At 41.1% G+C, this 26,991-nt stretch overlaps 1 protein-coding gene across 9 annotated transcripts in view; it reads left to right on the top strand.

The window, feature by feature from the left end:
* Positions 1-26,991, top strand: part of dab1a (DAB adaptor protein 1a) — a 205,161-nt gene that overhangs the window by 145,376 nt on the left and 32,794 nt on the right. For 8 of the 9 annotated variants that reach the window (XM_058072449.2, XM_058072450.2, XM_058072448.2 and 5 more), the window contains 3 exons: positions 1,901-2,180; positions 22,440-22,579; positions 26,719-26,817. In XM_058072449.2, the coding sequence (XP_057928432.2) occupies positions 2,108-2,180; positions 22,440-22,579; positions 26,719-26,817 (312 nt within the window). In that variant the 5' untranslated portion in view covers positions 1,901-2,107. Of the gene's footprint in view, positions 1-1,900; positions 2,181-22,439; positions 22,580-26,718; positions 26,818-26,991 lie in introns of those variants that run through there. The other variant, XM_078790110.1, reaches the window with a different exon arrangement.

Raw genomic sequence — 26,991 nt, 5'->3', positions numbered from 1 at the left:
CTTCTACTTTCAAGGTTGGTTCTACAACCAACTAACCAGGGACTAATATAGGGGGCATTTTTGAGAAAATAAATAAATTATCATCTTTCCACCAGAATTTCCAGCAATTTGACCAATAAAGAAAATTGTCTATGAAAAATATTGACATTTGATGCTAGCTTACGGATTATGGATCACACCATTGGATGACAGTATGTGCATTTTCTTCTACTCACTTGTTGGTTAACAGCAAAAATGTATGCCACAATTTTTCCTCGGTTTGTGTACATTCCCCGGTTAGTGTACAATATGTCACATATCTTGTCGTGTTATTAATACACTGCACGAGTACATCAGTATGTATCAAAACATGGACAAATATGAAAGAAACTCAATTTGTACCGAATCAAATTGTACCTGGTAATCTTTGATCAGTTCTGCAGCTGGCTCTCCAAGATAGTCTATCAAGCAGCAGATGGCATGCCATCTACAAAAATACTTTCAACATTTTCCTGTAAAGATCAAGTATTCATTTTCTCGTGCTGATGCACAGGGTCATTGTGAGCTGAATCCTTTCCCCGCTAAATGCAAGGCTCCAGCTCCCACCCAGCGTGAATTCTTAGTTGTCTGTGTGTGTGTCCTGTGATCCTGTCACAATTACAAATCAAACAGCTGAAATAAAATAATTGGCAATTATTTGGCATTGATGGCTGTTAGTAGTCTCGTACTGTACACATCCACAAAGGCAGTCTCAGAGAGGTGACCAACCATTCATTTACACTGTTTGATAGGGTATATATTCAATGATAGCTAACATAAGTAGGCAAGCTTAGCCAAACCAATATTATTGGCTGACATACCTGCTGCGGTATGTTAAGTCAGCATACTATACCTACTCAAAGCAGGAAGAGGTGGGATATAATAATGCTAACCATTGATTCAAATGTTGGCACCCTCTAGGTAGCTTTTGTGTGTTTTCCGTTTAAAACACACAATAGGTATTTATAATCCAGTATCAACCAATAATTCCCTTTTAAAAATACATGGAATCAAACTATGTATGTGTGTGTGTGTGTGTGTGTTTGTGTGCGTGTGTGCGTACGTACTCGGGCACGTCCATATAAGGATTTCTAGGTCACTGTGATGTCACAGTGAGATGCTGTTTGAAAAAACATGAGAAAACAACTTTCTAACAACATGGTCAGAAAAGTGGAGGGAAAAAGTCCCCTTTAAATACAATATGCATATAAATAGGATTTTTATTGTATCCATCCACCAACTGTGTATACAAATACACAAAGACCACTTTTGCTTCTTCAGTTTCTTGTTTGTTTTAATGCCTGGCACAACTTATTTAAACAAATATAAAAACGTAACAAAAACAGCTCACAAGAGTAAAATGTTTTGACAGTACAATGCTATATTTGCTCTTCATGTAAGATTCTGGTTATAATCAATAAAACCTTGAAAGTTGCTCTTAAATGAAACTCTTATGAGCTATTTTTGTTATCATCGTTAAATTGGTCCAAACAATTGTACCTTGAGTTGTACTCGGCATTAAAAGTTCAAGTTCAGAATCAGGTTCCATTGTGTATTGAAGTACAGTCGTCACTCTTGTACCACGGTTAGTTGGTTCTAGTGGTTCTAGACCTTACCGTGATAAGTGAATGTCGATGAAGTATGATTCCTTATTTCTAAATGGAGAATTTTCCTAGAGCATAGAAAACCTGTTTACTGTTTACTTCTAATGAAGGTTTCATGTAAACATTCACTCAGGAGCTGCTGTCAGCCACAACTCATGCCAGTCACCGGCCCTGTCCACACTGCTCACCACGAAATACCACACACACTTAGATGTCTTATTGACGGGAAGATCAGGTCATTTCACATCTAACTGTCCTTCTGTGTTGTGTATCTGCAGCTCCGTGCGGGTGTGTGCTGGATGTTGTGTCAGGGCTGAAGCAGCAGTTGTCCCTCCCTCTCCCATGAGCCCGTGTGCTCGGACACACACGCCCGGCGCCGCCACAACGCACGCACACCCGGCACCCAAGCACGCACCCACCATCGCCACGCCGTCAGTCCCCGAGGAGCCGAGCGGAGGCCAGCCCAGCTCAGTCGGAGCCTGAGGATGTCGACGGAGACGGAGCTCCAGCCGTCGCTCAGCAGGCCCGGCAGCCTCAAGCGGGAAGCCAGGAGGAAAGGTACAACCCGACGAATCAATAATTTACCTTTTGCACATTTTGGTTTTAAGTAGAGACCTTTCAATGACCCATATTTGGTGAGAAAGTCTAAACTGGCAGTTTTGTGGCATTGAAAACACGAAACACTAAGCACTATACTACAGTTGTCTATTACTAAAACTACTACACTAAAAGTGCTACATAGTGTCTGCATGCTCCCAAATCTCATCCCCAAATTTTGGCCACACTTGCAAGTACAGCGGGTTGGGATCAGGACTTTAGCTACTGCCTGATGGATGATCACATTGCAAGCCTCGAAAACCACACCCTGCCAAGTGCCCCCCCACCCCCCCTCAAAAAAAAAACCTTCCGCACCAATCTCACCCCGGTGAGATAACTGCCATGTTTCGCTACAAGACATTTCATACTTCAAGTTTCTACTTTAAGCCATCTACCAGTTCTAATTTCCTGCTCCTCTCCTACACATGGTAACACATGGTGTATCATTGAATGAAGTGGCCCTCCGTCTGGGTGGAGCCTGCTGCGTGCTGTTCTCTGATTGGCAAATGTGTGTTTCACGGACATTGCTTAATTGTGTGTTGTCAGTCCTTGTGGGAGATTGGAGGACAAGGTCACTTCATCGCTAATTACTGTAAAATATGATTTCAAGTATAATTCACAGCTAATTAACGACCGGTGCAGCAAACAGTTGCAGGTGGGGTTGCCATTGTTGAGGATCAAGCAGACGCAGTGGTGTATGTGTGTGTATGTGTGTGAGTGAGTGAAGCCACGAGCAGGTGTGTGTGAGATGCTTCCACAGCAGAGGTGATGTCAGGGGCCGGGCTGGGCCGAGAGCCATCGCCCAGCTGCTTGGTACCACCTGGCTCACTGTGAGAGCGGCGTGTTGCGCTCTCCCAATAAGCACCTGATTGATGTAGCACGAATGCTGAACACGGCGAGGACACTGTGTGTGTGTGTGCATGTGTGTGTGTGAGAGAGGGGGGGAAGGCTTGGTGCCCCCTTATGTCCTATTTAGAAACACTATTGTTTCACCACAATGGAGATCATGTTCATCATTCACTCTGTTCTCTATATTTGGACAGATGAAGACACACACACACACACACACACAAACACACACACAATACTGGGATTGAAGCCCAGAAGAGCATATGAGAGGTAAGATTAATGTCCTCCCTTCAGTATGGAGACTTGGGTGTGCTCTGACGCCTTTATGCTTGCACATATATAGCACATACAACACATTAAGTATGTATTGTATACATCACATACATGATAATCACCTTAAACCTTGTCTGCCTGTCTGTTTATAATGAAAAGGAGTCATAATATTTATGTATTGACCACAGAGGGCAATACAGTTTAAATACATAATTAATTGAAGTGAGAAATAAGAAAAAGAACATGCAAAATAGAAGAATAAATGAAATAGGTAAATAAATGCAAATAAATAACATTTTCAGAGTTTGCTTTGACCTGGTGAGGTTAAGCCGCATAGAAAATGGGCAATGAAGTTTGCTTACCACTATACTGGGGGTTGGCAACCTTTACCATCAAAGGAGCCATTTTTCTTCCTCATCCAGTAAAGAAGAATAGTCTGGAGCTGCAAAACAGTATTTGTGTCAAATAAAAAAAACAAGTAGCCAACTTTAACATGAAAAAGCCCATCACTTGATGGATCACTTGAATTAATGTCATTTTTTGACTTTTTTTTTTTTGAATTAAGGTCAGTCGCGCAGACCTCACAGCTAGGAGACCAGGGTTCAATTCCACCCTCTGCCATCTCTGTGCGGAGTTTGCATGTTCTCCCCGTGCATGTGTGGGTTTTCTCCGGGTACTCCGGTTTCCTCCCACATTCCAAAAACATGCTAGGTTAATTGGTGACTCCAAATTGTCCATAGGTATGAATGTGAGTGTGAATGGTTGTTTGTCTATATGTGCCCTGTGATTGGCTGGCGACCAGTCCAGGGTGTACCCCGCCTCTCGCCCGAAGACAGCTGGGATAGGCTCCAGCACCCCCGCGACCCTCGTGAGGATAAGCGGTAGAAAATGAATCAATGAATGAATGAATGAATGAATTGAGGTCAATTTGCCAACTGAGGAAAAGACAGGAAGCAGAACTGGAGGTAGCAGAGATGAGGATGCTGAGGTTCTCATTGGGAGTGACCACTGGTGACGTTTGTTGCCGGTCTATTCGTCCAGTCTAAGACTGTCTTTGCAAACAGAGCCATTTATTTCATTTTATGAATCATTTCCTGTTTATTTTTGTGGTAAGTTGGATATTTCAAATACGCAACTGCTCATTTTTTATACTTAGGTATGAAAAAAGATAACAAGGAGGCTAAATAGCTGTCGGTTGCCGCCTCATGCACTATATCGTACTACACAAAATAATTGTGTATCATATGCAAAGGTACTCATATACGAGAATAAAATGGCCAATGCAGCCTTTTCACAAAAATACAATGCGCAAAGGCTGCATTGGCCATTGATCTAAATACTATACCAACAACATGAAGCAGGCTATAATTTAGAATGCTTTTTGTCTACAGACTCATCACTCCTCTGATCTGGGTCATTCCACCTCACACACACACACACACACACACAACACAGCAGTGTGATGAAAGACCAATGCAATCTTTGATCACACGTACTGTGCACTTTGGTGAATAGTAAACTTTGCTAACACTCCTCAGAGAGAAAAGTCCAAATTTGAGTTATGACCCTTGATTTATGACCACAAAGGTCACATTCTATGCATCATAGTGCCATATATCATAGGTCATAACTCATAAATCAAAGGGATCAAAAGGGCCTGAATTCATAAAATGGGCATTTGGAAAGCATGAGATGACCTGGAGGCCAAAAGTCATATTCTATATGCCATATTTCAGAATTCGGGCCATTCGGTGTACGAGTGGTTAGCATGTTGGCCACAGTGTCAGGAGATCGGGAAGCCCAGGGTCATCTCAGTGTGGAGTTTGCATGTTCTCCCTGTGCATGCACGGGTTTTCTCCGGGTACTCCGGTTTCCTCCCACATTCCAAAAAAATGTTAGGTTAATTGGCGACTCCAAATTGTCCATAGGTATGAATGTGAGTGTGAATGGTTGTTTGTCTATATGTGCCCTGTGATTGGCTGGCGACCAGCAGGGTATGGTGGGATAGGCTCCAGCATACCCTTGCCACCCTAATTAGGATAAGCGGTATAGAAAATGAATGGATGGATGGGTAACCACCATGTGACGTTCGATGCTCCCATTTCTCTGGGTGTGTGCATTTGGGTGTGTGAGTTTTGCCCAGTATTGCAATGTATCATGTTGTTCTAAATTAATTAAACCATTATTTATTCTCATTTTTCTCATCAAATAAGACATCATTGTATTGTGATACGGCATTGTACAAAGCTCTGTCAATTTTTACTCCCATATTATTTTTATTTCCATAAAAAATGGCTCCCCTCTGTGAGGTGATGTCACCTATGGGTCATGCTGACACTTCTGTTTTTTAGAAGTCATGGTCTTCATAAGGTATCTAACACTCTGTGGATCAAGGTCACCGATGGGTCAAGTCAGGTGTGAGAGGTACTGGCGGCGGGCCTATATGTGAGTTGCTGTCAGTACATATAAGAAATGGAGTCTACTAATATATACAATATAGACTATTTATTGTAATGTAGGAAAAGGGAAAGAGGTGGGGCGAAAAATCACACACATACAACATGTGGTCGTATTGAATTATTAAATATGACCATATGACCAATGAAATATGACTTTTGAACTCGAGGCCACCTTATGATTATGTCTGTTTATGGTTTCTGGCCCTTTGATCTCAGTCACATGGTCTTGGTTTCTAAGTTAAGACAAATAAAAATATGTCCCTATGACATATGGAAAATGACCTTTGGGGTCATAAATGAGGAGTCATAAAAGAAATGTTGATTAAAAGGTTGTTGTCTATTCTCTTTCCTCCAGTTGTTGTGTATGACATCAGCTTTCCTTTCACGTCTTCTGCTCCCTGTCCAGTCTTCTCGCTCCTTTTTCTAAATGAATATGAGTCGTCTGGATAGCTGATCATCATTACGGCCTAAATGGCGACGGCGCCGCAGGGAGGGGTCCCTTACTCTTCTAATGTCCTCTCCTCCTCCTCCTCCTCCTCTTCCTCTTCCTCGCTCTATAGTGACTTCTAAATGACCTTGCAGCAGAAGACACAGCCAGGAGAAAGCGAGAGAGACAGAGCTGTTTAATCTCATGCCTTTTGTTTCACTGCACAGAAAGAATGCAGAAAGAACGCTGACTCTGATTTGTGTGTCACGTTTTCACTGCATGTTCTGTCTCTCCCCGCTCTCTATTTTTATTCAATTACCATGACAAAGGTAGAGATAACCTTTGACCTTTTCTCATTTGATGGAGCACAGCGTTCTGCTTGCTCTGATTATTAGTGGTCAAGCCGTTCTTGAAGTGGAGTAGTCGTTCCTAATCCTCAGTAAATCCAGAGAGATGGCTCTATCTCACTGTTCAGACTCTCTCGTCTGCTTACACGACTACTACCATGGACAAAAGTATTGGGACACTTGGGAATGTAGCGAGTGTCCACTTGGGGCGCTGGTGCCACAATCATGGAGGAAGGACAGGCAGACATGGGCACAAACATTCATTCATAAACATTCATAAAATCACACTGGAACTTAATTGGTATGAGCGCTTGTTGCTTGGCAATAACTATGCCCAAGAGCTTGGCGGGGGTGACACAACCGACACATTCATAATCTAGGTTCCTTAGCTTGATGCTCCAATTCTTCCTTCGTCTTCCTCTGTTTGCAGCAGCAAAAAAAAAAAAACTCCAGAAACTGCACTTTGTTTTGTTCACTTTACATTTAAACTCAAAAAAATATTCCAACATGACAAAAATACAAAACTGTGTGGTTCCACGAACCTAGTATCTGATGGAACTACTTCAAACAGGTACATAACCATACAGATAATTAGAATAGTATACTATATTCATCCATCTATTTTCTACCGCTTATCCTCACAAGGGTCGTGGCCGTGCTGGAGCCTATCCCAGCTGTCTTTGGGCGAGAGGTGGGGTACACCCTGGACTGGTCGCCAGCCAATCCCAGGGCGCATATAGACAAACAACCATTCACACTCACATTCATACCTATGGACAATTTAGAGTCGCCAATTAACCTAGCATGTTTTTGGAATGTGGGAGGAAACCGGAGTACCCGGAGAAAAACCCAAATACGGGGAGAACATGCAAACTCCACACAGAGATGCCCGGGTCTCCTATCCGTGTGGCCTGCGCGCTAACCACTCGCCAATGTGCAACCCTAGCATATTATAGTATAGTATAGTGTATTTAGGTACACCTTAAATAGTACACCTTAAATTATCCACACACCTTTTTAACAGACTAAACATAAATCACCTTTTATCGGGCTGTGGATTAACTGAAAGAGTACTTAGGGTCCTACACATACAATAATAGTAAACAGTAAATAACAGTAAAACCTCTACTTTGCATGGCTGCTTGTTACTCAGTCATCATGGCAGGTGACGGACAGGGACAGACACATTCATAAAATAACCTTTTACTTTGCAAGGCAGACTCAGAAAAGAAAGGATCAGGAGAGCCAGACACAGAGACACATGAATGAAATAACAGTGGTAGCGATGTTGATCCTGAGAGATGGCTCGTTTTAGTAGTGCATTTCTCATGCTATAGAATAGAAAATGGTCAAAATTGTTGTCTGTTTAAAGAAAGGGTCTAGTCCGCTTCATATAAGATCATAGTGTCCATCTTGTGTCTCCTTTTTCGACTTTTTCTTTTTGCATTGCTGTTTTCATAATTCATGTCATGTCCAAACAAGACATCTGCCTTTTTTCAATGGTTCAGGCTACAAATATAACAACACACACACACACACAATGACGACTCCCTCCCTGTACTAGTGGCACGAGTGCAAGTGTGTTTGTGCAGTATGGCTGACAGCCAGCAGCGTCAAAGACAATAGTGTGTGTGTGTGTGTGAATTTGTTTGTCTCTGGTGTGTGATTAGCAAACACATTATCGTCTTTCTGTGGATATTATGCACACATGCATTCTATCTGGAGCAATCACTGCAGACATTCAGCATCATATGTGTCCCGAGTGGGTTCTCTGACACAATAACCGTATTTTAAATGTGTCATTCTATCTTTATGTGGCTCAACCTTTGACATCCCATCCTTTGTTGTGTGCTGTCTGTCCATACAGAACTGTTTGTGTGTGTGTGTGTGTGTATCCTCCATGAGATGTAATCAGATCTGTTCCCTCCAATCAGACTGAGATGGAATTGAATTGGCTCTGGGAGCTGTTGTGGTTTGTCATTGGAGGCCAGAAGTGGACGCGAGGGGACACAAGGTGGGAAAAAAATGGTACAATGTGACATTCTTCTCGGAACAACAACTATATATATATATATATATACAGTGAAGAAAATAAGTATTTGAACACCCTGCTATTTTGCTATTTCTCCCACTTAGAAATCATGGAGGGGTCTGAAATTTTCATCGTAGGTGCATGTCCACTGTGAGAGAGATAAACTAAAAAGAAAAATCCAGAAATCACAATGCATGATTTTTTAACAATTTATTTGTGTGATACAGCTGCAAATAAGTATTTGAACACCTGAGAAAATGAATGTTAATATTTGGTACAGTAGCCTTTGTTTGCTATTACAGAGGTCAAACGTTTCCTGTAGTTTTTCACCAGGTTTGCACACACTGCAGGAGGGATCTTGGCCCACTCCTCCACACAGATCTTCTCTAGATCAGTCAGGTTTCTGGGCTGTCGCTGAGAAACACGGAGTTTGAGCTCCCTCCAAAGATTTTCGATTGGGTTCAGGTCTGGAGACTGGCTGGGCCATGCTAGAACCTTGATATGCTTCTTACGGAGCCACTCCTTGGTTTTCCTGGCTGTGTGCTTCGGGTCGTTGTCGTGTTGGAAGACCCAGCCACGACCCATCTTCAATGCTCTGACAGAGGGAAGGAGGTTGTTCCCCAAAATCTCACAATACACGGCCCCAGTCATCCTCTCTTTAATGCAGTGCACTCGTCCTGTCCCATGTGCAGAAAAACACCCCCAAAGCATGATGCTACCACCCCCATGCTTCACAGTAGGGATGGTGTTCTTCGGATTGTACTCTTCATTCTTCTTCCTCCAAACACGCTTATTGGAATTATGACCAAAAAGTTCTATTTTGGTCTCATCTGACCATAAAACTTTCTCCCATGACTCCTCTGTATCATCCAAATGGTCATATGCAAACTTAAGACGGGCCTTGACATGTGCTGGTTTAAGCAGGGGAACCTTTCGTGCCATGCATGATTTCACATCATGACGTCTTAGTGTATTACCTACAGTAACCTTGGAAACGGTGGTCCCAGCTCTTTTCAGGTCATTGACCAAGTCCTGTCGTGTAGTTCTGGGCTGATTCCTCACCTTTCTTAGAATCATTGAGACCCCACGAGGTGATATCTTGCATGGGGCTCCACTCCGATTGAGATTGACCGTCATGTTTAGCTTCTTCCATTTTCTAATGATAGCTCCAACAGTGGACCTTTTTTCACCAAGCTGCTTGGTAATTGCTCCGTAGCCCTTTCCAGCCTTGTGGAGGTGTACAATTTTGTCTCTGGTGTCTTTGGACAGCTCTTTGGTCTTCGCCATGTTACAAGTTAAAGTCTTACTGATTGTATGGGGTGGACAGGTGTCTTTATGCAGCTAACGACCTCAAACAGGTGCATCTGATTCAGGATGATACATGGAGTGCAGGTGGGCTTCTAATGGGCAGACTAACAGGTCTTTCAGGGTCAGAATTCTAGATGATACACAGGTGTTCAAATACTTATTTGCAGCTGTATCACACAAATAAATTGTTAAAAAATCATGCATTGTGATTTCTGGATTTTTCTTTTTAGTTTATCTCTCTCACAGTGGACATGCACCTACGATGAAAATTTCAGACCCCTCCATGATTTCTAAGTGGGAGAAATAGCAAAATAGCAGGGTGTTCAAATACTTATTTTCTTCACTGTATATATCATCAGCCATCAGTTATGTTTAACTACATTAAACTGCAGTACTTAAGGTCACTTGTTGCTAGGCAGGATTTGTGATGATGACCCAAAATCCTAGCCTGTGCTTTGGCAACAAGACAGGGAAAGTCGACAAAAATACAGAACAGCATCCAAAGTTTGCATCCTTCAACACACGCCACAAAAAAAGCTTTGATATGACCTTTGATGAACAAACACTTGATGGAGTATGGTGAGTAGCAGCAGCATTAGGTCAAACAGCATCTACCCTAACATTAGTCAACACTGGACTGTGTGTGTGTGTGTGAGACAGTCAGAAGGCTATGCAAATAAGCCCAAAAAGTAATTGATTTCCTCGGACTACATGAGCAGCCTTTTCTCAACGGACACAAGAAGTTAGGCGAAGTAAGTGCTGTCACATGGTATTACAAGTAGACTTGTCATTTTTAAACCATTTCAATGGTGAAATTACACATTGACACTTCAAAATATATGAATTAATAAACCATGCTCTTCTGGTTGAACATGACCTAGTATTAGTCAAAAGTATGCATATTAAAGCACACTTAGTCAGTAAGCATTTTTGTGAATGAATGCATTCAAAGACATTGTGATGCAATGGGATGAAAGTTTTCTACTGTGGTCACTAGATGTCAGTAATGTTCCTGTAATGTTCAGTGAGATGCACAAACGACACACTTGATTGCTGAAACAAAAGGCTTTTCATTCTAGGTTTGAATTATCTGACAGCAAGCACAATAAAGAGACTACCGTTAAGTTAACCATGCCAAGCTGAAACTCAACTCTGAACTCCCGATGTCATTTCCTATTTCCTAGCACCGGAATATATTTACAGCACACACAACAAACACGAGTACGGGTTTTATTTATGCAATAGATGGCTTATATTCTGTTGTTATGTCTACTTTAATACGTTAATAAAAGTGTAAATGTGACTATGGGGTGTTATTATATGTCTAGAAGACTCTAATATTGTTGAAAATCGTATTTAGGATGCCGAAAACAGGATTCTATGCTACGACTACTACTACTTTTTTATAAGACAGTTCCGTCTGCTGGAGCATACCACCTAGCTCCACCATTAGCCATCTACCACTTTAACACTGAATAAGCTTTCAGTCATATCCATCATATTACCAACAGGTCTCATTCGCCCACACATGTCACACTCATTGTTCAAAAACATATGCATTCCAAATACAGTGTGCAACACTGAAAGCTTTTTATTTAACCAGCATACCGTTGTGTCACAGTGTCTATGTAGTTTGTGTCTGTGTAGTGTGTATAATAGTTTGTGCAATCGTCTCAGTATGTTCACCTTCTCTACTGCATTACTAACTACAGTCACCATAGTAACCGTTGGCTCCCTGCTCATAATTTTTACAAAAGGAGAAAACATCCCAATGTCACACACACACGTACACAATAGAGGACAACACTCTCCCCCTGCTGAGTACTGAAAGAACATTTGATATTTGTCTCATATTGACAGGCTGCTGCTGTCTATTTCCACAACCAGAGCTGAATTAAAGGGCTTGAACACTGGATGTTACGGTTGTCTTTTCATCATCTCATCTTGTCTATCTTATGTCGAAAGGTTTTGGGAGGGTAAATGCAGCATATCTTGGGCTAAGGATGTGTCTTCATGAACTTGGGTGATTTTGAAAAGGGAGTGGGCGGTGGGGTGGGGTTTGTCTTTTACCCTTTAAGTAAAGTGTCAAATTCGGCCCGCTCTGCAATTTAATCCGGCTCATAGAACTGTTTGAAAAATAGTATTGAGTTGGCCCGCCTCACAGACCTTATCAAACCAAGTGCTTGCAGCGATCTGAGTAAGTAAGCGATTCCGCTCGTAGTAACCACACCTCTGGGATTATAATTATAAATGTGGAAACAATATTGTATATAGCAGGAAATTAACAACCATTGTCAGATTCAGACCAAAAGTCAAAATCATTTAACTGTACACAACTAAACTGACAATTACACGTCCTCTGGTCAAAATAACACATAAAAAGACATAAGACAGTCAAAAGTGACCATTTTAACTACAGCAAAGCATACGTGATATGCCCATTCCACAGATGCAAATTTTCCGGGTTACACATCTCACTGATTGTGATATTGTTGTGTTGGTATAAAATAGTGTAGCTTTTGAGACAAGACGTGTTTGATTAACACTTTATTGAAATGTACAAAACATCCATAGTTGACAATGCAGAAATATCAAGCAGGAATGAATGGACATAAAAAAATTTACATTTCCCCCACTCTGATTGAAAAAAAAAAATGTCCATGTGGGTGGGGGTAATGTCGAGTTCAGCCCACAACCTAAAGTAGTCTTTTGGTAGAGTTTTGGCCCCCTGTGCGATTGAGTTTGACACTCTTACTTTAAGTGATTGACAATGACAACATCGGCTAAGTAGCATTTTATATGATCTCATTGTGTTAAAAACACAACATGGATTTATTGCCTTATGTTTGAAAAAACAGGTATTGGTTTAATTTCATGCTGTGGTAGACATAATAAAACATTAAACATTCAAGAGTGTTCTGATTTAACATCAATGGACACATTTATCCATCTAATATCTCACGTCATGTATTGGAGCATCGAGGAGTGTTGATGCTGCACCTGTGCAATAATCGTGCTGGCATGATACACCACCATGTGAGGTGGATGAATTATGAATTGAATTTTTAACAAAGATTTGTGAATATTTGAGAGAGAGAGGCATTTTGTGTACATAAATACTTTTTTGTTGTTGTTGAGTTCAGCTCATGAAAATGTATTGGGGTATTTTTTTTAGTCTTCCATTATTAGCCTTAGGTAGTGAGAAACAAGAACAGAGAGCTGTTCTTCAAGCTTTAGGACATACAAATGTGTTCCACTGTAGCAGAGGTGATGAAAGTGTGACGTAGTCACACACCAACAGGTGGCTTCCTCTTCCTTTTTCATTCGCTTCTGATGTTCCTTCACCCTGCTTTGCTTCTCCGATCTATTTCGTAACCCCCGCCTGACAACCCAAGGCAGCGGCTTCACTAGGAACTGGTGTCGGACCACAGGAATTATAATGGGCGCCAGATTTTGTGGAGAAGAGGATGATGTCAGATACGAGAGGAATCGCTTTGGAGTCAACATGAAAAGGCGACTGCTGAGTTTTGAGGAGAACCTGATGCTCTCACAGGGAGAGCCTCTGGTGGCACAAGAATGCCTCTTGTAATGATTGTTGTGGTGCAAGAGAGGCCCGCGGTTCAGGCCCACGGGGGGAGCGGAGTCAGCGTTGCATGAAAGGATGAGAGCTTTTTTGTTTTTTTTTTAAAGCTGTGACACCCTGTCAGAAGGCGGACAGCACACAGCTGCACACACAAACATAGCTGATGTTCATAAATGCACACAGGCATGGCCACTGTGTTGCCCTTGGTCAGACATTTAGCTGAGAATCCAAGGAGGATGAAGCTTTTGGCAGCATAAATTAGGATCAGATGAATAATGCTGCACGATGGACGAATGTTTAGCACACAGGCCTCACAGCTAGGAGACCCGAGTTCAATTTCACCCTTGGCCATCTCTGTGTGGAGTTTGCATGTTCTCCCCGTGCATGCGTGGGTTTTCTCCAGGTACTCCGGTTTCCTCCCACATTCCAAAAACATGCTAGGTTAATTGGCGACTCCAAATTGTCCATAGGTATGAATGTGAGTGTGAATGGTTGTTTGTCTATACTATGTGCCCTGTGATTGGCTGGCGACCAGTCCAGGGTGTACCCCACCTCTTGCCCGAAGACAGCTGGGATAGGCTCCAGCACCAAAAAAAAAATTAAAATATTTGAGAAGCACTGACCTACACAAAAAGGGGTTATTTAACATCAAAATAGCAATTCATTTACAAATATAACACCACAAACTACTACAGTTTTCACATTTGGAACTGAACTATGTGCATGGACGCGTGTATGGACAATGTGTAACATTTGCACGCTACACTCCTCCACGCTCTCCTACTTCCTCCTTCCTGTCATGTGTGATTCTTCCATTGAATGATCCCTGCTGAACTCAAGTGCACTTCTGCCACATTGTGGCAGTTTTTATGGCGTAAAAGTACTAAAATGTTGCATTAGTGCAGCATTTCATCATCACCTCTTTTTGCTTCTTACACAAAAAACATACAAATGAAAGACACATAAATAAAACATCATCTCGATATGGATCCAGATTCCCAAATTCTACTGAACAAGTTCAGATACCTGTAGGTGTTTTTATTCTTTTATTTTGCCCATCATCTACAATATTTACTATGTGAGACATAAACACATATTGTTCTCTTTTCTGTGCATTCTAAAAATATAAAAACAGCTAAAAAGAGACAGCCCATTATAAACATAAAGGGACACATCTATTCCATCTACAAAGCCTGCTATTTAAACACATCCAAAAACTTCCAACAATATTTTATCATTATTTATACTACATGCAGTGACCATACAGTAGCAGGCACATTCATGATGTAATACTTACAGTACTTTGCCATGCTTTGGTCTTTACCAAAACTTCCTTCTTGGGGACAGCAACACAAAAACCAACGCCTACACCTAGCGTTAGCTTTTCCAAACTCAAAAACAAAAGCAGTAGTGGGGGCAGCTCCAATATGTAGCGTTACCTCTCGGTAGTGGCTTGAGGAATTGTGATGGGCTGTGTGCTGGTCTCTCCACCAGTAACATAGTTCTTTGTCGTAACAATGTTAACAATAACAATAATAATAACTTTGCTTTAGCTTTGTTAATATGCAAGTTACATTATGTAAATGATTTAGTAGGTGCATCCCATTGGGTGACACTTTTCTATGAGATGGGCTTTTTTTTTTTTAAGTTGCAGTTTTCCTTTAAAGCTAGTCTAATCTGGATCTGTCCCAGATTGTACAATTGACAGCATTATCATTCCCAAAATGATACAACGAACCATTGCAGTAGTAGTTTTATTACTGCTAACTACAGAGCTGATGTAAACACGGCAAATCCTCTTTTGTATTGCAGCCATGTACAGATTGCACCGTGCGTCTTGTGGTTAAAACACTGACGAAAGCCTACAACACACTCTCAAAACACAAATACACACACGCATGTATACGCTGAAGCTAAAAGCAGCGACATGAGTTGTTTGCCTTTTTGACTCCATGAAATGCTGGAGGTGTTTCCTGGGAAGTCAACTTTGAGAAACAACAATTAGCGGCTTCTAAGAATAGTCGGGGTTGTGACGACGTGCTGAAAATGCCTTCTCAGCCTGCAGCGAACATTTTAAGGAGAAGATGGCTTTCTTTAAACTGAGACAAACGGTGACAAAAGAACATGTCAGTATCTTTAAGCAGCAACATTAGCTGGAGGAAATAACATAACTGCTGCCTTTGTGACTGATCTTCGTAAAGACACATTTTAGCCCGACTTACTTTTGAGTTGCAGACTTAGACTTACTTTTGAGTCAGGGCTGGCTTAAGATAAGACATTGTTCTTAGCTTTGTCTTTAGCTTTAACATTCTGACTCCACTGATGGCTGCTTTTTCTTCTTCTTGGCAGTGATTTACATTACCGCCATCTAGAGGGCATAAGTGAATGGAAAATGTGGTGTCTCAGTCTATATTATTAGCTTTTTATTACATTATAGAATTTAGCCCTTGTTAAATAGGACACTCATGTCTTGCATGTTCATACCTCTTACTCTTATGTAAAGCAGTAAACAACTTAGGTTGAGGTGAGGTTACAAACTCCAAACTTGAAGCATTAGCGGTATATTGTTGTTGTATAAAAAAGCTAGTGACTTTGCTTGCAAAACATTTGTGTGTGTGTTGTATGTCTTGATCATTTTTAAGAGGATATTCTGCAAAGCGAGGTTAGTGGCTTAGCTGTGTTGGGTATAAAACCGGACTTGCCTGTTCAGCAAATGTAGCTCTCTTTGAAAGCAGCTGTATGACCATGGTAACTTGGACTAGACTTATAACCTGGTCCTAACCAGGTTATGTCCAGGCTTTCAGTTTAAAATTGACAATGAAAGCGTTGCTCTTTCACTGTTTAACTGATTCGGAGAAAGCGGTAGAAAATGAATGAATGAATGAATACGGTGGATATGCTCATTTTGTGATTTCAAAGATGAAAAAGACAGTTATCGCTCCAATTTATACATTTTTTAAAACGGATAAGTGTTAATATGTCAAAGTTGTGCAGTGTTGATAACCTAAAAGATGAGAAGGGTATATTTGTGTAATAATCAGTGTTAACGCTGTATGCTGGCATTCCGGCGGTTCTTCCTCGCTCTATTGGCGGTGACAATGTTGCTTTTAGGAACTCATAAATGTCCATAATAATTAATTGCATAAAATACACTGACTGGGATCGCTTCACTGTTCAGCGGAAGTAGAATAATATGACGTCAAATGCCCCTTTTTATGTCTGAAAACCAGACTTGACAAAGTAAGTTGACAACTACCATTGTAGCACTAATTAAGTCTGTCTGTGGATTTTAGGTTCTGTTGAGCTGCTTCTTGAGAACAAAGCCTGGGTGGGTTGATCCACCTTCACAGGATACTTCCTAAGTTTGTTAGATATTATTATATGTATACATACCTTTAAATTCTCCGTGGATTTTTTGTCTAATAACTTGTCATACGGGCCTTCAGAACACACATATACTAACATGCCACAATGAGTTGCACATCAGTCAAAAAATACAGGCAGACACACAATACATGCACAATCTTAACTTTCATGTTCACTTATTTGAGGGCAAGTACTACATAGAATCTGTGTACTTTGATTCAGCTTCTTTCCTCCATCCATCAGTTTCTCCAATAGAAATGCAGAACTGGGGGGGGAGAAAAGGGATTACTTTTACAAGTTGTAGTTGATCCAGTCAAGTGAAGCCACCATTTTTTCCATCTTGGTCAAGATACTGAAAAGCTGCAGATGCACTTTTCCTAGCTGAAGTTTGAAAATGTCAAATCCCAGGTTTCTATAATACAACATTTTGGACATGAAGTTGTAAGATGTCACCATCAGCATTGTAGTGTGTAGTGACCCACAATGCATCCCATGACTTCTGGTAAGATTTTGATGTTGAGGAAAGTAGTTCCGGCTACACTGCTGATAGTGATGTCATAGAAGTTCATGTAAAAAATCGGAACTATCCCTTTAACACAGAAATGTGGCTACATTATTAACATCACATATGTTTGCTGAGGTCCCCACAGCCACATTTCTGGCATTAGGTGTTCAGATGAGTAAAAGAAAAATATTGAAGCATTTATTTGCAGTAAATCTGGGGATCTTGGGAAGATAGTAGCCATGCATCCTGTATTCCCCGAATCCCACACCTTTAAAGACAAAGGCCTTTGCTTTGTTGTGACACCACCTGCCTTCATAATAGCTTCTGAACAGTACAGCCTCTGATATGGAGCAAACTTTCTGTCCGTCTGTGATATAAAAGAACCCTTACCCTCTCTTAGGAGGCAACTGTCAACAACAACAAGTTAAAAGTTGTACCTGTATGCTACTCCAAGGTGACTTTCACATGAGTTGTGTGAGATCTCTGTCTTTATCCACAGGACCGTCGCCTCAGGGCACACACGCTGCGTGCAGAGACAGCTCAGGTGTGTCCTCATGTGGTCCAGGTCACAGCAGCAGGTGGTCTTAAGATGCTTAAGTGTGGGGGTGATGTAGCAGAAAGACAAAGTTAACAACTTCATCTCGCTCGTCAACAGATTAGCAGTTTTACTTTTGGTTTTGTTGTCATGGTGAAACACGAAGCTGATGTCTAATAGAACAGATAAAGACACGGTCAAAAGTATCGATACCCTAAAACATCTAAATGATAGAGAAGTGCCTGACAGTTTGTAGATAGTACTTTTGTGACGTCACAGAGGAGCCGGCTTCCTTATGGATGTGGCTTTAGGCCAGATATGTTCTCTGCCCTCCCCCAGGCTCTTCTTCTCTGTTTACGTTGTTAGCAATGAAAGGCTACATTTGTTTAAAATTCCTAACAACGCCACCATCAGGCACATGTGGTTGGAGTTCCTGATTCCCTACCAGCAAAAGAAGACAATTTTAATGTCACTGGACTGTTTTGTGAGGCAGTATGCAGCTGGACTAGCCGACAAACTGTTGCTGACACCTGACGCCTTTCCAACGTTATTTAGTCGTGTCAAAGAGTCAGAAGAGCAAGTATTAAGTAAGAATTTATCAGTGTCCTAACTGTGTTTATTTTGTGTAAGTCATGGACCAAAAGCGGTTGTCTGTGTAGCATTATAGAGTGTGCATACAAGAAGCAGGGTGCTATTACTTTTTCTACCACAATCAGTGGGTCTACCTGAGACCCACTGAGACCTAACTCCTATAAAGTTGGGTTTTACAGCTAGCAGCACAACACTGAAGTACTTGGTAGTGTGACCAACAACAGCCGAGTGGGCGTGCCTGGAGGCCGGCCATGGGTGGAATAAATTAAAACAGACCATTTTCACGGGATGCACGAAATCCAGGAAATACAGCTGGAATGGGTGCAGATTCCGGAAGATCTAGATAGCTTTGTGTGCTGGTTATCGTTTTTTTTTTTTTTTTTTGGACATGTTGAATTTTGCAAATGTACCCATGTGATGTTCCTTAATGTAACTTATTAAGCATGTATGAAACAGTACCATACCAAGTTAAGATCAGTAATAGCGCCGAAAAGATGCACATATTTGCCCATATTGTCTCATATCAAAATCAATAAGGCTCTGATTCAGACTCGGGTGCATATGAATACATCTTGCTGCAAATGAAACTCTAAAAGAGAAAAAGCCTCTTCATAACATGATGGTAACAAAGAAGAAAAAAAGTGTGTGTCAGCTTATGTGAGGCAATTTGTTTATATTCCACCAGTCGCACTTTATCATCGCATTTTACACTCCAGCGAGTGTGGCAACGCTTTAGCGACATTTGCATCTCGTCAGTTGAGTGCCAGCTTTTGTGTGCTAAATCAATGTGCCAGGATGAAGCTGATGGCTAAACTGTCTATTTGTGTGTGTGTGTTTTTAAGTGTTCAAGCGTCTGAGAGGTGAAACCACACACACACACACACACACACACACACGCACGCACACAGTGCGGCATGGGGCATCAGAGCGGGATTAATTGTGAGGCTCCCTCGTGTGCTGTTGAGTGTTGCTTGGGAAGCTTCCCAGCTGCAGTTAAGAGCCTGCGGGCGCTTCTACATCTGCGAGAAAACAAGCCACGCTGTTTACTGGCTGCCAGAAACAAAGTGGGACTGCTGCAAAACCGACGAGTGTGCACATTTTTTCAGTTGCAACGTCAACACAGATTTGTTGTTGCCAGTCCTGATGATTTAGAAATGATAGCCAATGAGGTTGCCACAAGCCTTACATCAATGGTCTCTAATGTCTAATAAATGTTAACGAGCTAGCTCATTAAGCATTATTGAGCTTATACTTTGCTTCAGTTTTACAAGCTGGATGAGCATTTTGTTGCACCACTGGCGTTAACACTGATACCTGTTCAAAAGGTCCCCAATGATTTAACAACGTTCCATTGTCTCAGGAAACACATCTCTGCAACACGTAAGCTTAAACGCTAGTTGAGGCAGTAACTTACAGCTGGTACTGTTAAACAGTTAAACACTTTAGCCATCGACTTCATCCTGGCGGAAGGCAAATCAATTGACGGCAAAGCGCATAGTTTAGACCAGTGGTTCTCAAGTGGTTTGGCTGCAGAACCTACCATCAACCCTCAAATTGCAGAAATCATAAAATTGAAAATTTTCAGATAGCTCATATTTAAAGAAAATATCCACAAGTCAAAAGTTTTTATAAAAGTGTCTGTAACAGCTTCTCAATAAAGACTCCAGTTGAGTTTAATATCCGCCATGGTGGGCAAGTTGTTACCCTGTTGCATGATGGGAGATGAGAGAAATCAAATTCCATGTAAATGAAAGCTTTGTGTGTGTGTGTGTGTGTTGGCTTGAGGGATGAGAGTGATGGAATGGCACTAAGCAGACAGAAGGTTACGGTTGCCGGGGGCGCCGCTGGGGGCTTCCCTAAAGGACCTCCACTCTACTGTACCTGCCATCGATCACAAGTGTGTGTTTGTGTGTGTGTCCATGTGTGTATGTGTGTGTGTGTGAGGGGGCCTCTGCCTGTCATAAAGCTCTAATCCTGACTGACATTTATCCAGGGAGGCCTTGCTCATTCAAGCATCCATCACCATCCATCCTCCTCTTCATCCTCCTTCCCTACATAAACTTCTTCTTGTGCATCAAGTGTGCACTGCTTTCACTGTGTTGTCCTGTCAAGCAGCCATCGCTGACACATTGGCAGCTCTGTCTTTTGTTTAGGTTAAAGACACAAAGAGTAATATATTCTTATGTGTAAAACTACGAGGGGTGGAACGGTACCCCATCATCACCTACCTCGGCCACGAGCTGGATCATTTTGGGACACTGAGGGAACAAAATGCAAACAAACAATAACTGCTTAGCTTTTATGAGCTGACAAATACACACAATGACCAGCACAGAAAACGTTCTAGATCTTCCAGAGTGTGCACCTATTCTAGCTGTATTTCTTTGGATTTATGCTTCCTGCCAAAACAGTCTGTTTTAATTTATTCCACCCTGGAATAAATTCCACCCACTCTGCTGTGATTGGCTTAGTTTAGGGGATAAAAGACAAATATATTTTACTTCTTAGCATATCAAAATATAATAATAAGTGGCCCTTGCATCCTTTTGTTTTCCACAAAAAACGTGGACACCCCAGATATTCAATGAAATGAACTAAAATGATATCCTGCACAGTACAGGGTCGTTTTGAACCTAAAGTTGCGTACTGAACAGTTCAATACAAATAGGCATAATGTTACATACTAAAAAATCCAATTACCCAGATAATCGGATTCCGTAACAGCTCTAGTAAGAACACACCGCCTGCAAGGAGATGGGACCTCTTCATCACTTCCACTACGACCTTCCGAGGGTCACGCAACTAATGTGTTCATATATTACGCGAGCGATGCTGCAATATCATTACACGTTGCTGTGCATGCTCTCGATGCGCTACCTGCTGATTTAAAAAAAAAAGAAGATAGTGGGGGTGAAAAGACAACATAAAAAGGGATTCCCTGTCAGTTCAGAGCAAATGTATTACTTCACACCGCCTCAGGCCAAAGAAGAAACATTGAGAGTTATCATGTTACTACCTTTAGTTGTCATTTAAGGTTGTAAGCCTCACACTACATAGAACAGAAATAAAACGCAATAGAGCGCCTTGATAAGCGGTACTGTCATTTAATCAACTATCAAGGTTTTACAGTTTAGTCTTATTCTTATTCAGTGCATCTTTTGTGGCCACTGTAGTAGTAAATGTGTACACACACACACGCAAATTCTGTGCATTATAAATCCTCCATGTGATTGTTGAGAGATATATTTTTTCCAAGTTAGTATAAAAATAATTTTGCACGCAACAAGCCATAACAAGTACCTTGGAAAAATATATAAAACGGATGTACTGCTATTATGGTTAATAATGAGATCATTATTATTATTGTTATTACTAGTAGTAGTAACTTGAAGTGGACCTTATAGATTTTAAACAAGGACCCCTTTAGTTTACCTCATTGAGATCCATGAGAAGGATACAATATTAGAAACAGCTCTCAGTCTGAGCAGCGCAGTTGTTAATCACTGCATACTACCTTCACAATGGTACACGTATTGTTAAATGAATACTCCAACAAATACAATACAATACAGTGGAGTCCATCGCCTTTGCTGCTGCCTGAGATAAAAGAGAAAGCACAGTGCAAGGTCAACACGTGAGCACCATGGCTGACACTCTCACAGTGATGACACTCAAACACAAAGGAGGCTGAGTAGCCAGAGAGACAGGAGAGGGGAGAAAGAAACTGTCACGCCATTAATTCATTAGAAAAATGTCCAAAAAGAGACACGAGTGTATTGATCAATGTCATTCATATGATAGCACACTTCACAACTTACATTTTTTCTTTTCTTTGATTAGATCAATGCTGGGCTCTTTCCTGCTCAGTACAGATTGATTGTCCCGAGGTAAAGATGATGGAGGACCTTGAACAGAAGACTTACGAGTGTGTACGTGTGTTTGCAGGGCAGGATCGCAGTGAGGCAACACTCATTAGGCGCTTTAAGGGCGATGGCGTCCGCTACAAGGCCAAGCTCATCGGGCTGGACGAGGTCACTGCGGCCCGCGGAGACAAACTCTGTCAGGACTCCATGATGAAGCTCAAGGTAAGGACAGCACACACACACACACACACACATCCATGTCCTATCCCTATCCCAGCTGTCTTCGGGCGAGAGGCGGGGAACACCCTGGACTGGTCGCCAGCCAATCTTTTATATGATAACACATTATATTATTATCACTGTCACATTCAAATAGTGGCAGGTGGATTTTGTATACTCTACAGCAGAAAGTTCCAGGCGTTAATGGGATTTTTTTTTTAAAGAGCGTTACCATATACAGTCATTTTGTTTAGAAATAACACAATTTTAACATGAGTTAACATGAGTATGAAATTGTAACACTTCCGTGACAACCCCAGATGACTCCAGATGGCCGATGTTATAACACATATGCGCGATGTTATAACAGTCTTAGCGTTTAGCACAGATTTACGCATACCGTAAATTATCACCTCCGAGAAATATTGACACTCTGTGGCTGTAGGAAACCTCCTGCTGCAGTTTTTATTCGCTCCACAAGAGGGCAGTTGCTGCATTTTGAAGTAGCATGAGTGGTTAGCATCTGGCAGCTTATTCTACTGTACTACCTCTGAATGTGGTTTAAAACACCGGTTGCTCTACTCAGTTTTCCCCACAATAAACTTATCAGCACTATTAATCCTGACTGACCAGTTTGTTCTTTACTGCCATCACAACATTAGTTCTGTTGTGGTAGTCTTCAATACTGTACTTGTTAGGGACCATGTGGTCAAAAAATGCGCATGTTTATTTTTGCTTTCTCATGCACTCCAAGTCATTATCAATGTATTAGCTTGTTATATTCAGTATATTATTTTCAGTTATTCAGTTATTGCCAAATAAACGAGTGTTAACAATTTCCAAGCAGTTAGTTTTCCAGAAAATAAGAAAGAAATGGAGGTTCTGAAGCTACTGAGGTGAGGATGATGAGTGTGCGAGGAAGAGGCGAGGTTAGCTTATATGGATGAGAGGGCCATCGGGGTGAAAGTCTCATTTGCAAGGACAGGAACAATTACAGGCAGAGGAAGACAGATGGGCTAGTTAACAGCAAAGGCAGAATAATTCGGATGAGAGGCGAGGTAGAGAAAGATGAGGCAGGAAAAAAGAAAAAAGCTGCTTCAGGTGATTGTAAAATCACCAGAAAGTGTTCAAATGTGCAAAAAGAGTTTGCAGACAGCATGAAGAGCCTTATTCATTATTTATTGTCCTGCAGGAGGTATTAGAACAAGGGGGGGGGGGGGTCGCTTTCTCGCCTTTCTTTTTCCACGTGTAGTGAAAATTTCAGCTTGAGGTGTGGAGGGCTGAGGAGAGGACAGACAGCTCATTGATCAAACGGCTTCCCTCCTCCTCATTTATTGCGACAGGAAATCCATCAAGTGCTTTTCTCTGATCTCACCGCCTCCTCCTTCATGACGCTCCTCCCTGCTCCCGCAGCCTCCCTCCTCCCTGACACTCAGCGATGCTAATGTAGCTCAGGTCACCGTGTCAGCCCTCCAGAAGCACGCATAGACTTACACGTTCTAGCAGTAATGCTTTCATGAGGCGTTGCAACGATGAACTTCGAGATGCACGTGTCTTGTCTACTTTGACGCACACTGTTTCTTTTAAATTGTTTTTTTTTTTTTATAAACTTCTTTCATTGGAACCTGCAAAGCAAAACACAATCTGCTGTTAATGTTAGAGGACTGCTGAACTGAGCAAATAACTTAACGTTCCATTATAATAAAAGCAGTTCTCATCTAAGTTCTGTGTTACTAGTGACCAACATCTTATTAGCATGGATGAACTTGTTCTTCGTTACGCTTTTTTTTTTTTTTGCAAATGTTTAAAATGTATGCTTGTACATTTTTTCCCTGCTAAAATTCTGTTTTTTTATTTGAATATTACAATATTATAACTTTTACCCATCCATCCTCGGGCATCTCAGTGTGGAGTTTGCATGTTCTCCCCGTGCATGTGTGGGTTTTCTACAGGTACTCCGGTTTCGTCCCACATTCCAAAAACATGTTAGGTTAATTGGTGACTCCAAATTGTCCATAGGTATGAATGTGAGTGTGAATGGTTGTTTGTCTATATGTGCCCTGTGATTGGCTGGCGACCAGTGCAGGGTGTACCCAGCCTCTCGCCTGAAAATGAATGAATGAATGAACTTTTACCCAACTAAAATTTCCTGAAATTGAGACTTAATTTGTTTTGTTTGTTTCTTGTAAAATTGTTATTAAAAAAACTGTGGCGAAAATTAGATTTTTTAATTTTAAATATTTTAGGGTAGCTTTCCTCTTACTATCATGAATTTATTCTTCTAATATTTTGTCTTTAGTAAAATTTTTGCATGTATTTTTTTCAATTTTTGCAGTTTTTTTAGGGTTCCTTTTTAATTGTATTTCTTTAATGTGCAGAGCCAATAAAAAAATACAGCCCTTAACTCCGCCGCACTTTGGCCATAGCGTGTATGGAAGAAGAATGATGAGTGGCGTGACCACAGTGCCTGATATCATTTGTCCTTTCACCTCATCTTTTATTGTTGTACCATAATGTTCGTTGTATAAAATGCAGCAGTGTTTATGACAAACCCACTAGATTTAGAGAAGAAAACAGATTTGTACATATATTAGCCGCATATTGTGGCATTGATGAGTCTGTGAGGGCCAGGTAGTTCTTATTTTACAGGAGCCAATCATGAGCTATTACTGTAGAAACACACAGCAACTTAACATTACATGGAAACCGTTAAAATAGCTGTTTTTCATTCTAAACTTGTATTGTAAATACCTTACCTACATTTTGACTGTTAAGTTGCTGTGGGATGATGTTAGCCTTCCATTTAAGATGACACTGTGAGTCAGACTGGTAAATAGAGCTCCGATTTTCAATGGGTTGATAGCTTATCGTGGGCTCCTGCCAAAGACAGTACCGTTTCCACACTGACTCACAAGTAGCACAGTATAAAAGCAATTAGTAGAAAGTGAAGGATATGTCACAAGATTAGAACATGGCCATGAATTAGCTGCAGGATTCAAAGTTTAAGAAAAAAGTAGCAGCTTATATAATGGAAATTACAGTACTTTTCACACCAGATGCTCTTCCTGACAGGAATCACACTCCTGCCCTCTGTCATGAAAGGCAAAAGCATGTGCCATTATACCACCAGGGATTCTCAACTTAATCCTTGTCACAAAAATGTAAATGAAAAAAAGAAACGACAATGAAAAGCCACAACACAAACAATACAGTTGTAGTAAATACATGACATAAGCATTGGCTCAATTGAGATACCTTGGTAGTCAGTGTTTTTTTTTTTTTTTTGGAAACTGTTTTTTCATATTGAACTGTGTTTTCATATTATCTGGTTTTCGTCAAACTTCTCCCAACATTTTGCCCCAGTTTTCGTCCCTGTAAGATGCAATAATCACTATATTGCATCTAAATTTTGTAGGATTTCACACAAAAAGTGACTGTTTATAGTTATTTGAAAAAAAACATGATCTATTTTTGTTTTTTATTCTGCAAAACTATAATTATTCTTTATTTTTTTAAGATTTTGGGTGTCTGGATTTAAATTATTTTCTACAGGAAAAATTGCATCGATTTTCGACTTTTGGGAGTTTTGGAATGAATTAATGACGAAAACTGATATTTCCTTTTATTAACAAGTTACATGGAAGAAGAAGAAGAATGCTGGGAGATTCTGATATAATTTATCATCTTCACTTTATCCTTATCACTTCAAATGAAAATGAAATAAATACCATGTAAACCAACAATACATACTGCATGGAGTGATGTTCCCCAATCTGCCAGTGTAATGGATGGTGCAGTTATGTCAAAGTACATTTATAAACCTCACTCCCTGACGCCTTCAGAGTTGCGCTGGACATCTGTTTGACAGCTCGGGCGTTTAGCTTGATGGCTAACGCTCTCGACTCTCATTCGGTGGACCCTAATTCGAGCTTCAGGCATGTGCAGGGGTGGACCGTAACAGTTAAGCATTGGTTCAATTTAGATTAATCGGTGGTATGTTTACGTGCTGTATTCAAATTGTTGCCATTTGAATGCAAAGACACAGCCTCAGTTTACAGTGACAGCTTTCAAGGCTGCTACTCTACGTGTATTTTTGCTATAAAGACACTTTTTTTTCAGTTGTTCAATGTTTGTGCCCTCAGGGTATCGCTGCAGCAGCTCGCTCTAAAGGAGAACACAAGCAGAAAGTCTTCCTGACTGTTTCCTTTGGAGGGATCAAGATCTTTGATGAGAAGTCGGGGGTAAGCAAACCACTACGTGTGTCTTTGAATGTGTGTTAATGGCTAGGGCAACATGTGACGCCATTAAAATGTTTGTGTGTGTTTTTGCTATTAATGAGGCATCTCTGTGAGAAGGAGGGAGGGATGGGGGCCCCCGGGGGAAATCAGGAGCCCCTAATTGAAACCCTGAGAACA

The sequence above is a fragment of the Doryrhamphus excisus genome, linkage group LG4 (genome assembly GCF_037039965.1).
Source record: "Doryrhamphus excisus strain RoL-2023G ecotype Guam linkage group LG4, RoL_Dexc_Guam_v1.1, whole genome shotgun sequence".
Taxonomy (NCBI): Eukaryota; Metazoa; Chordata; class Actinopteri; order Syngnathiformes; family Syngnathidae; genus Doryrhamphus; species Doryrhamphus excisus.
This window is presented reverse-complemented; position numbering and strand designations above follow the sequence as displayed.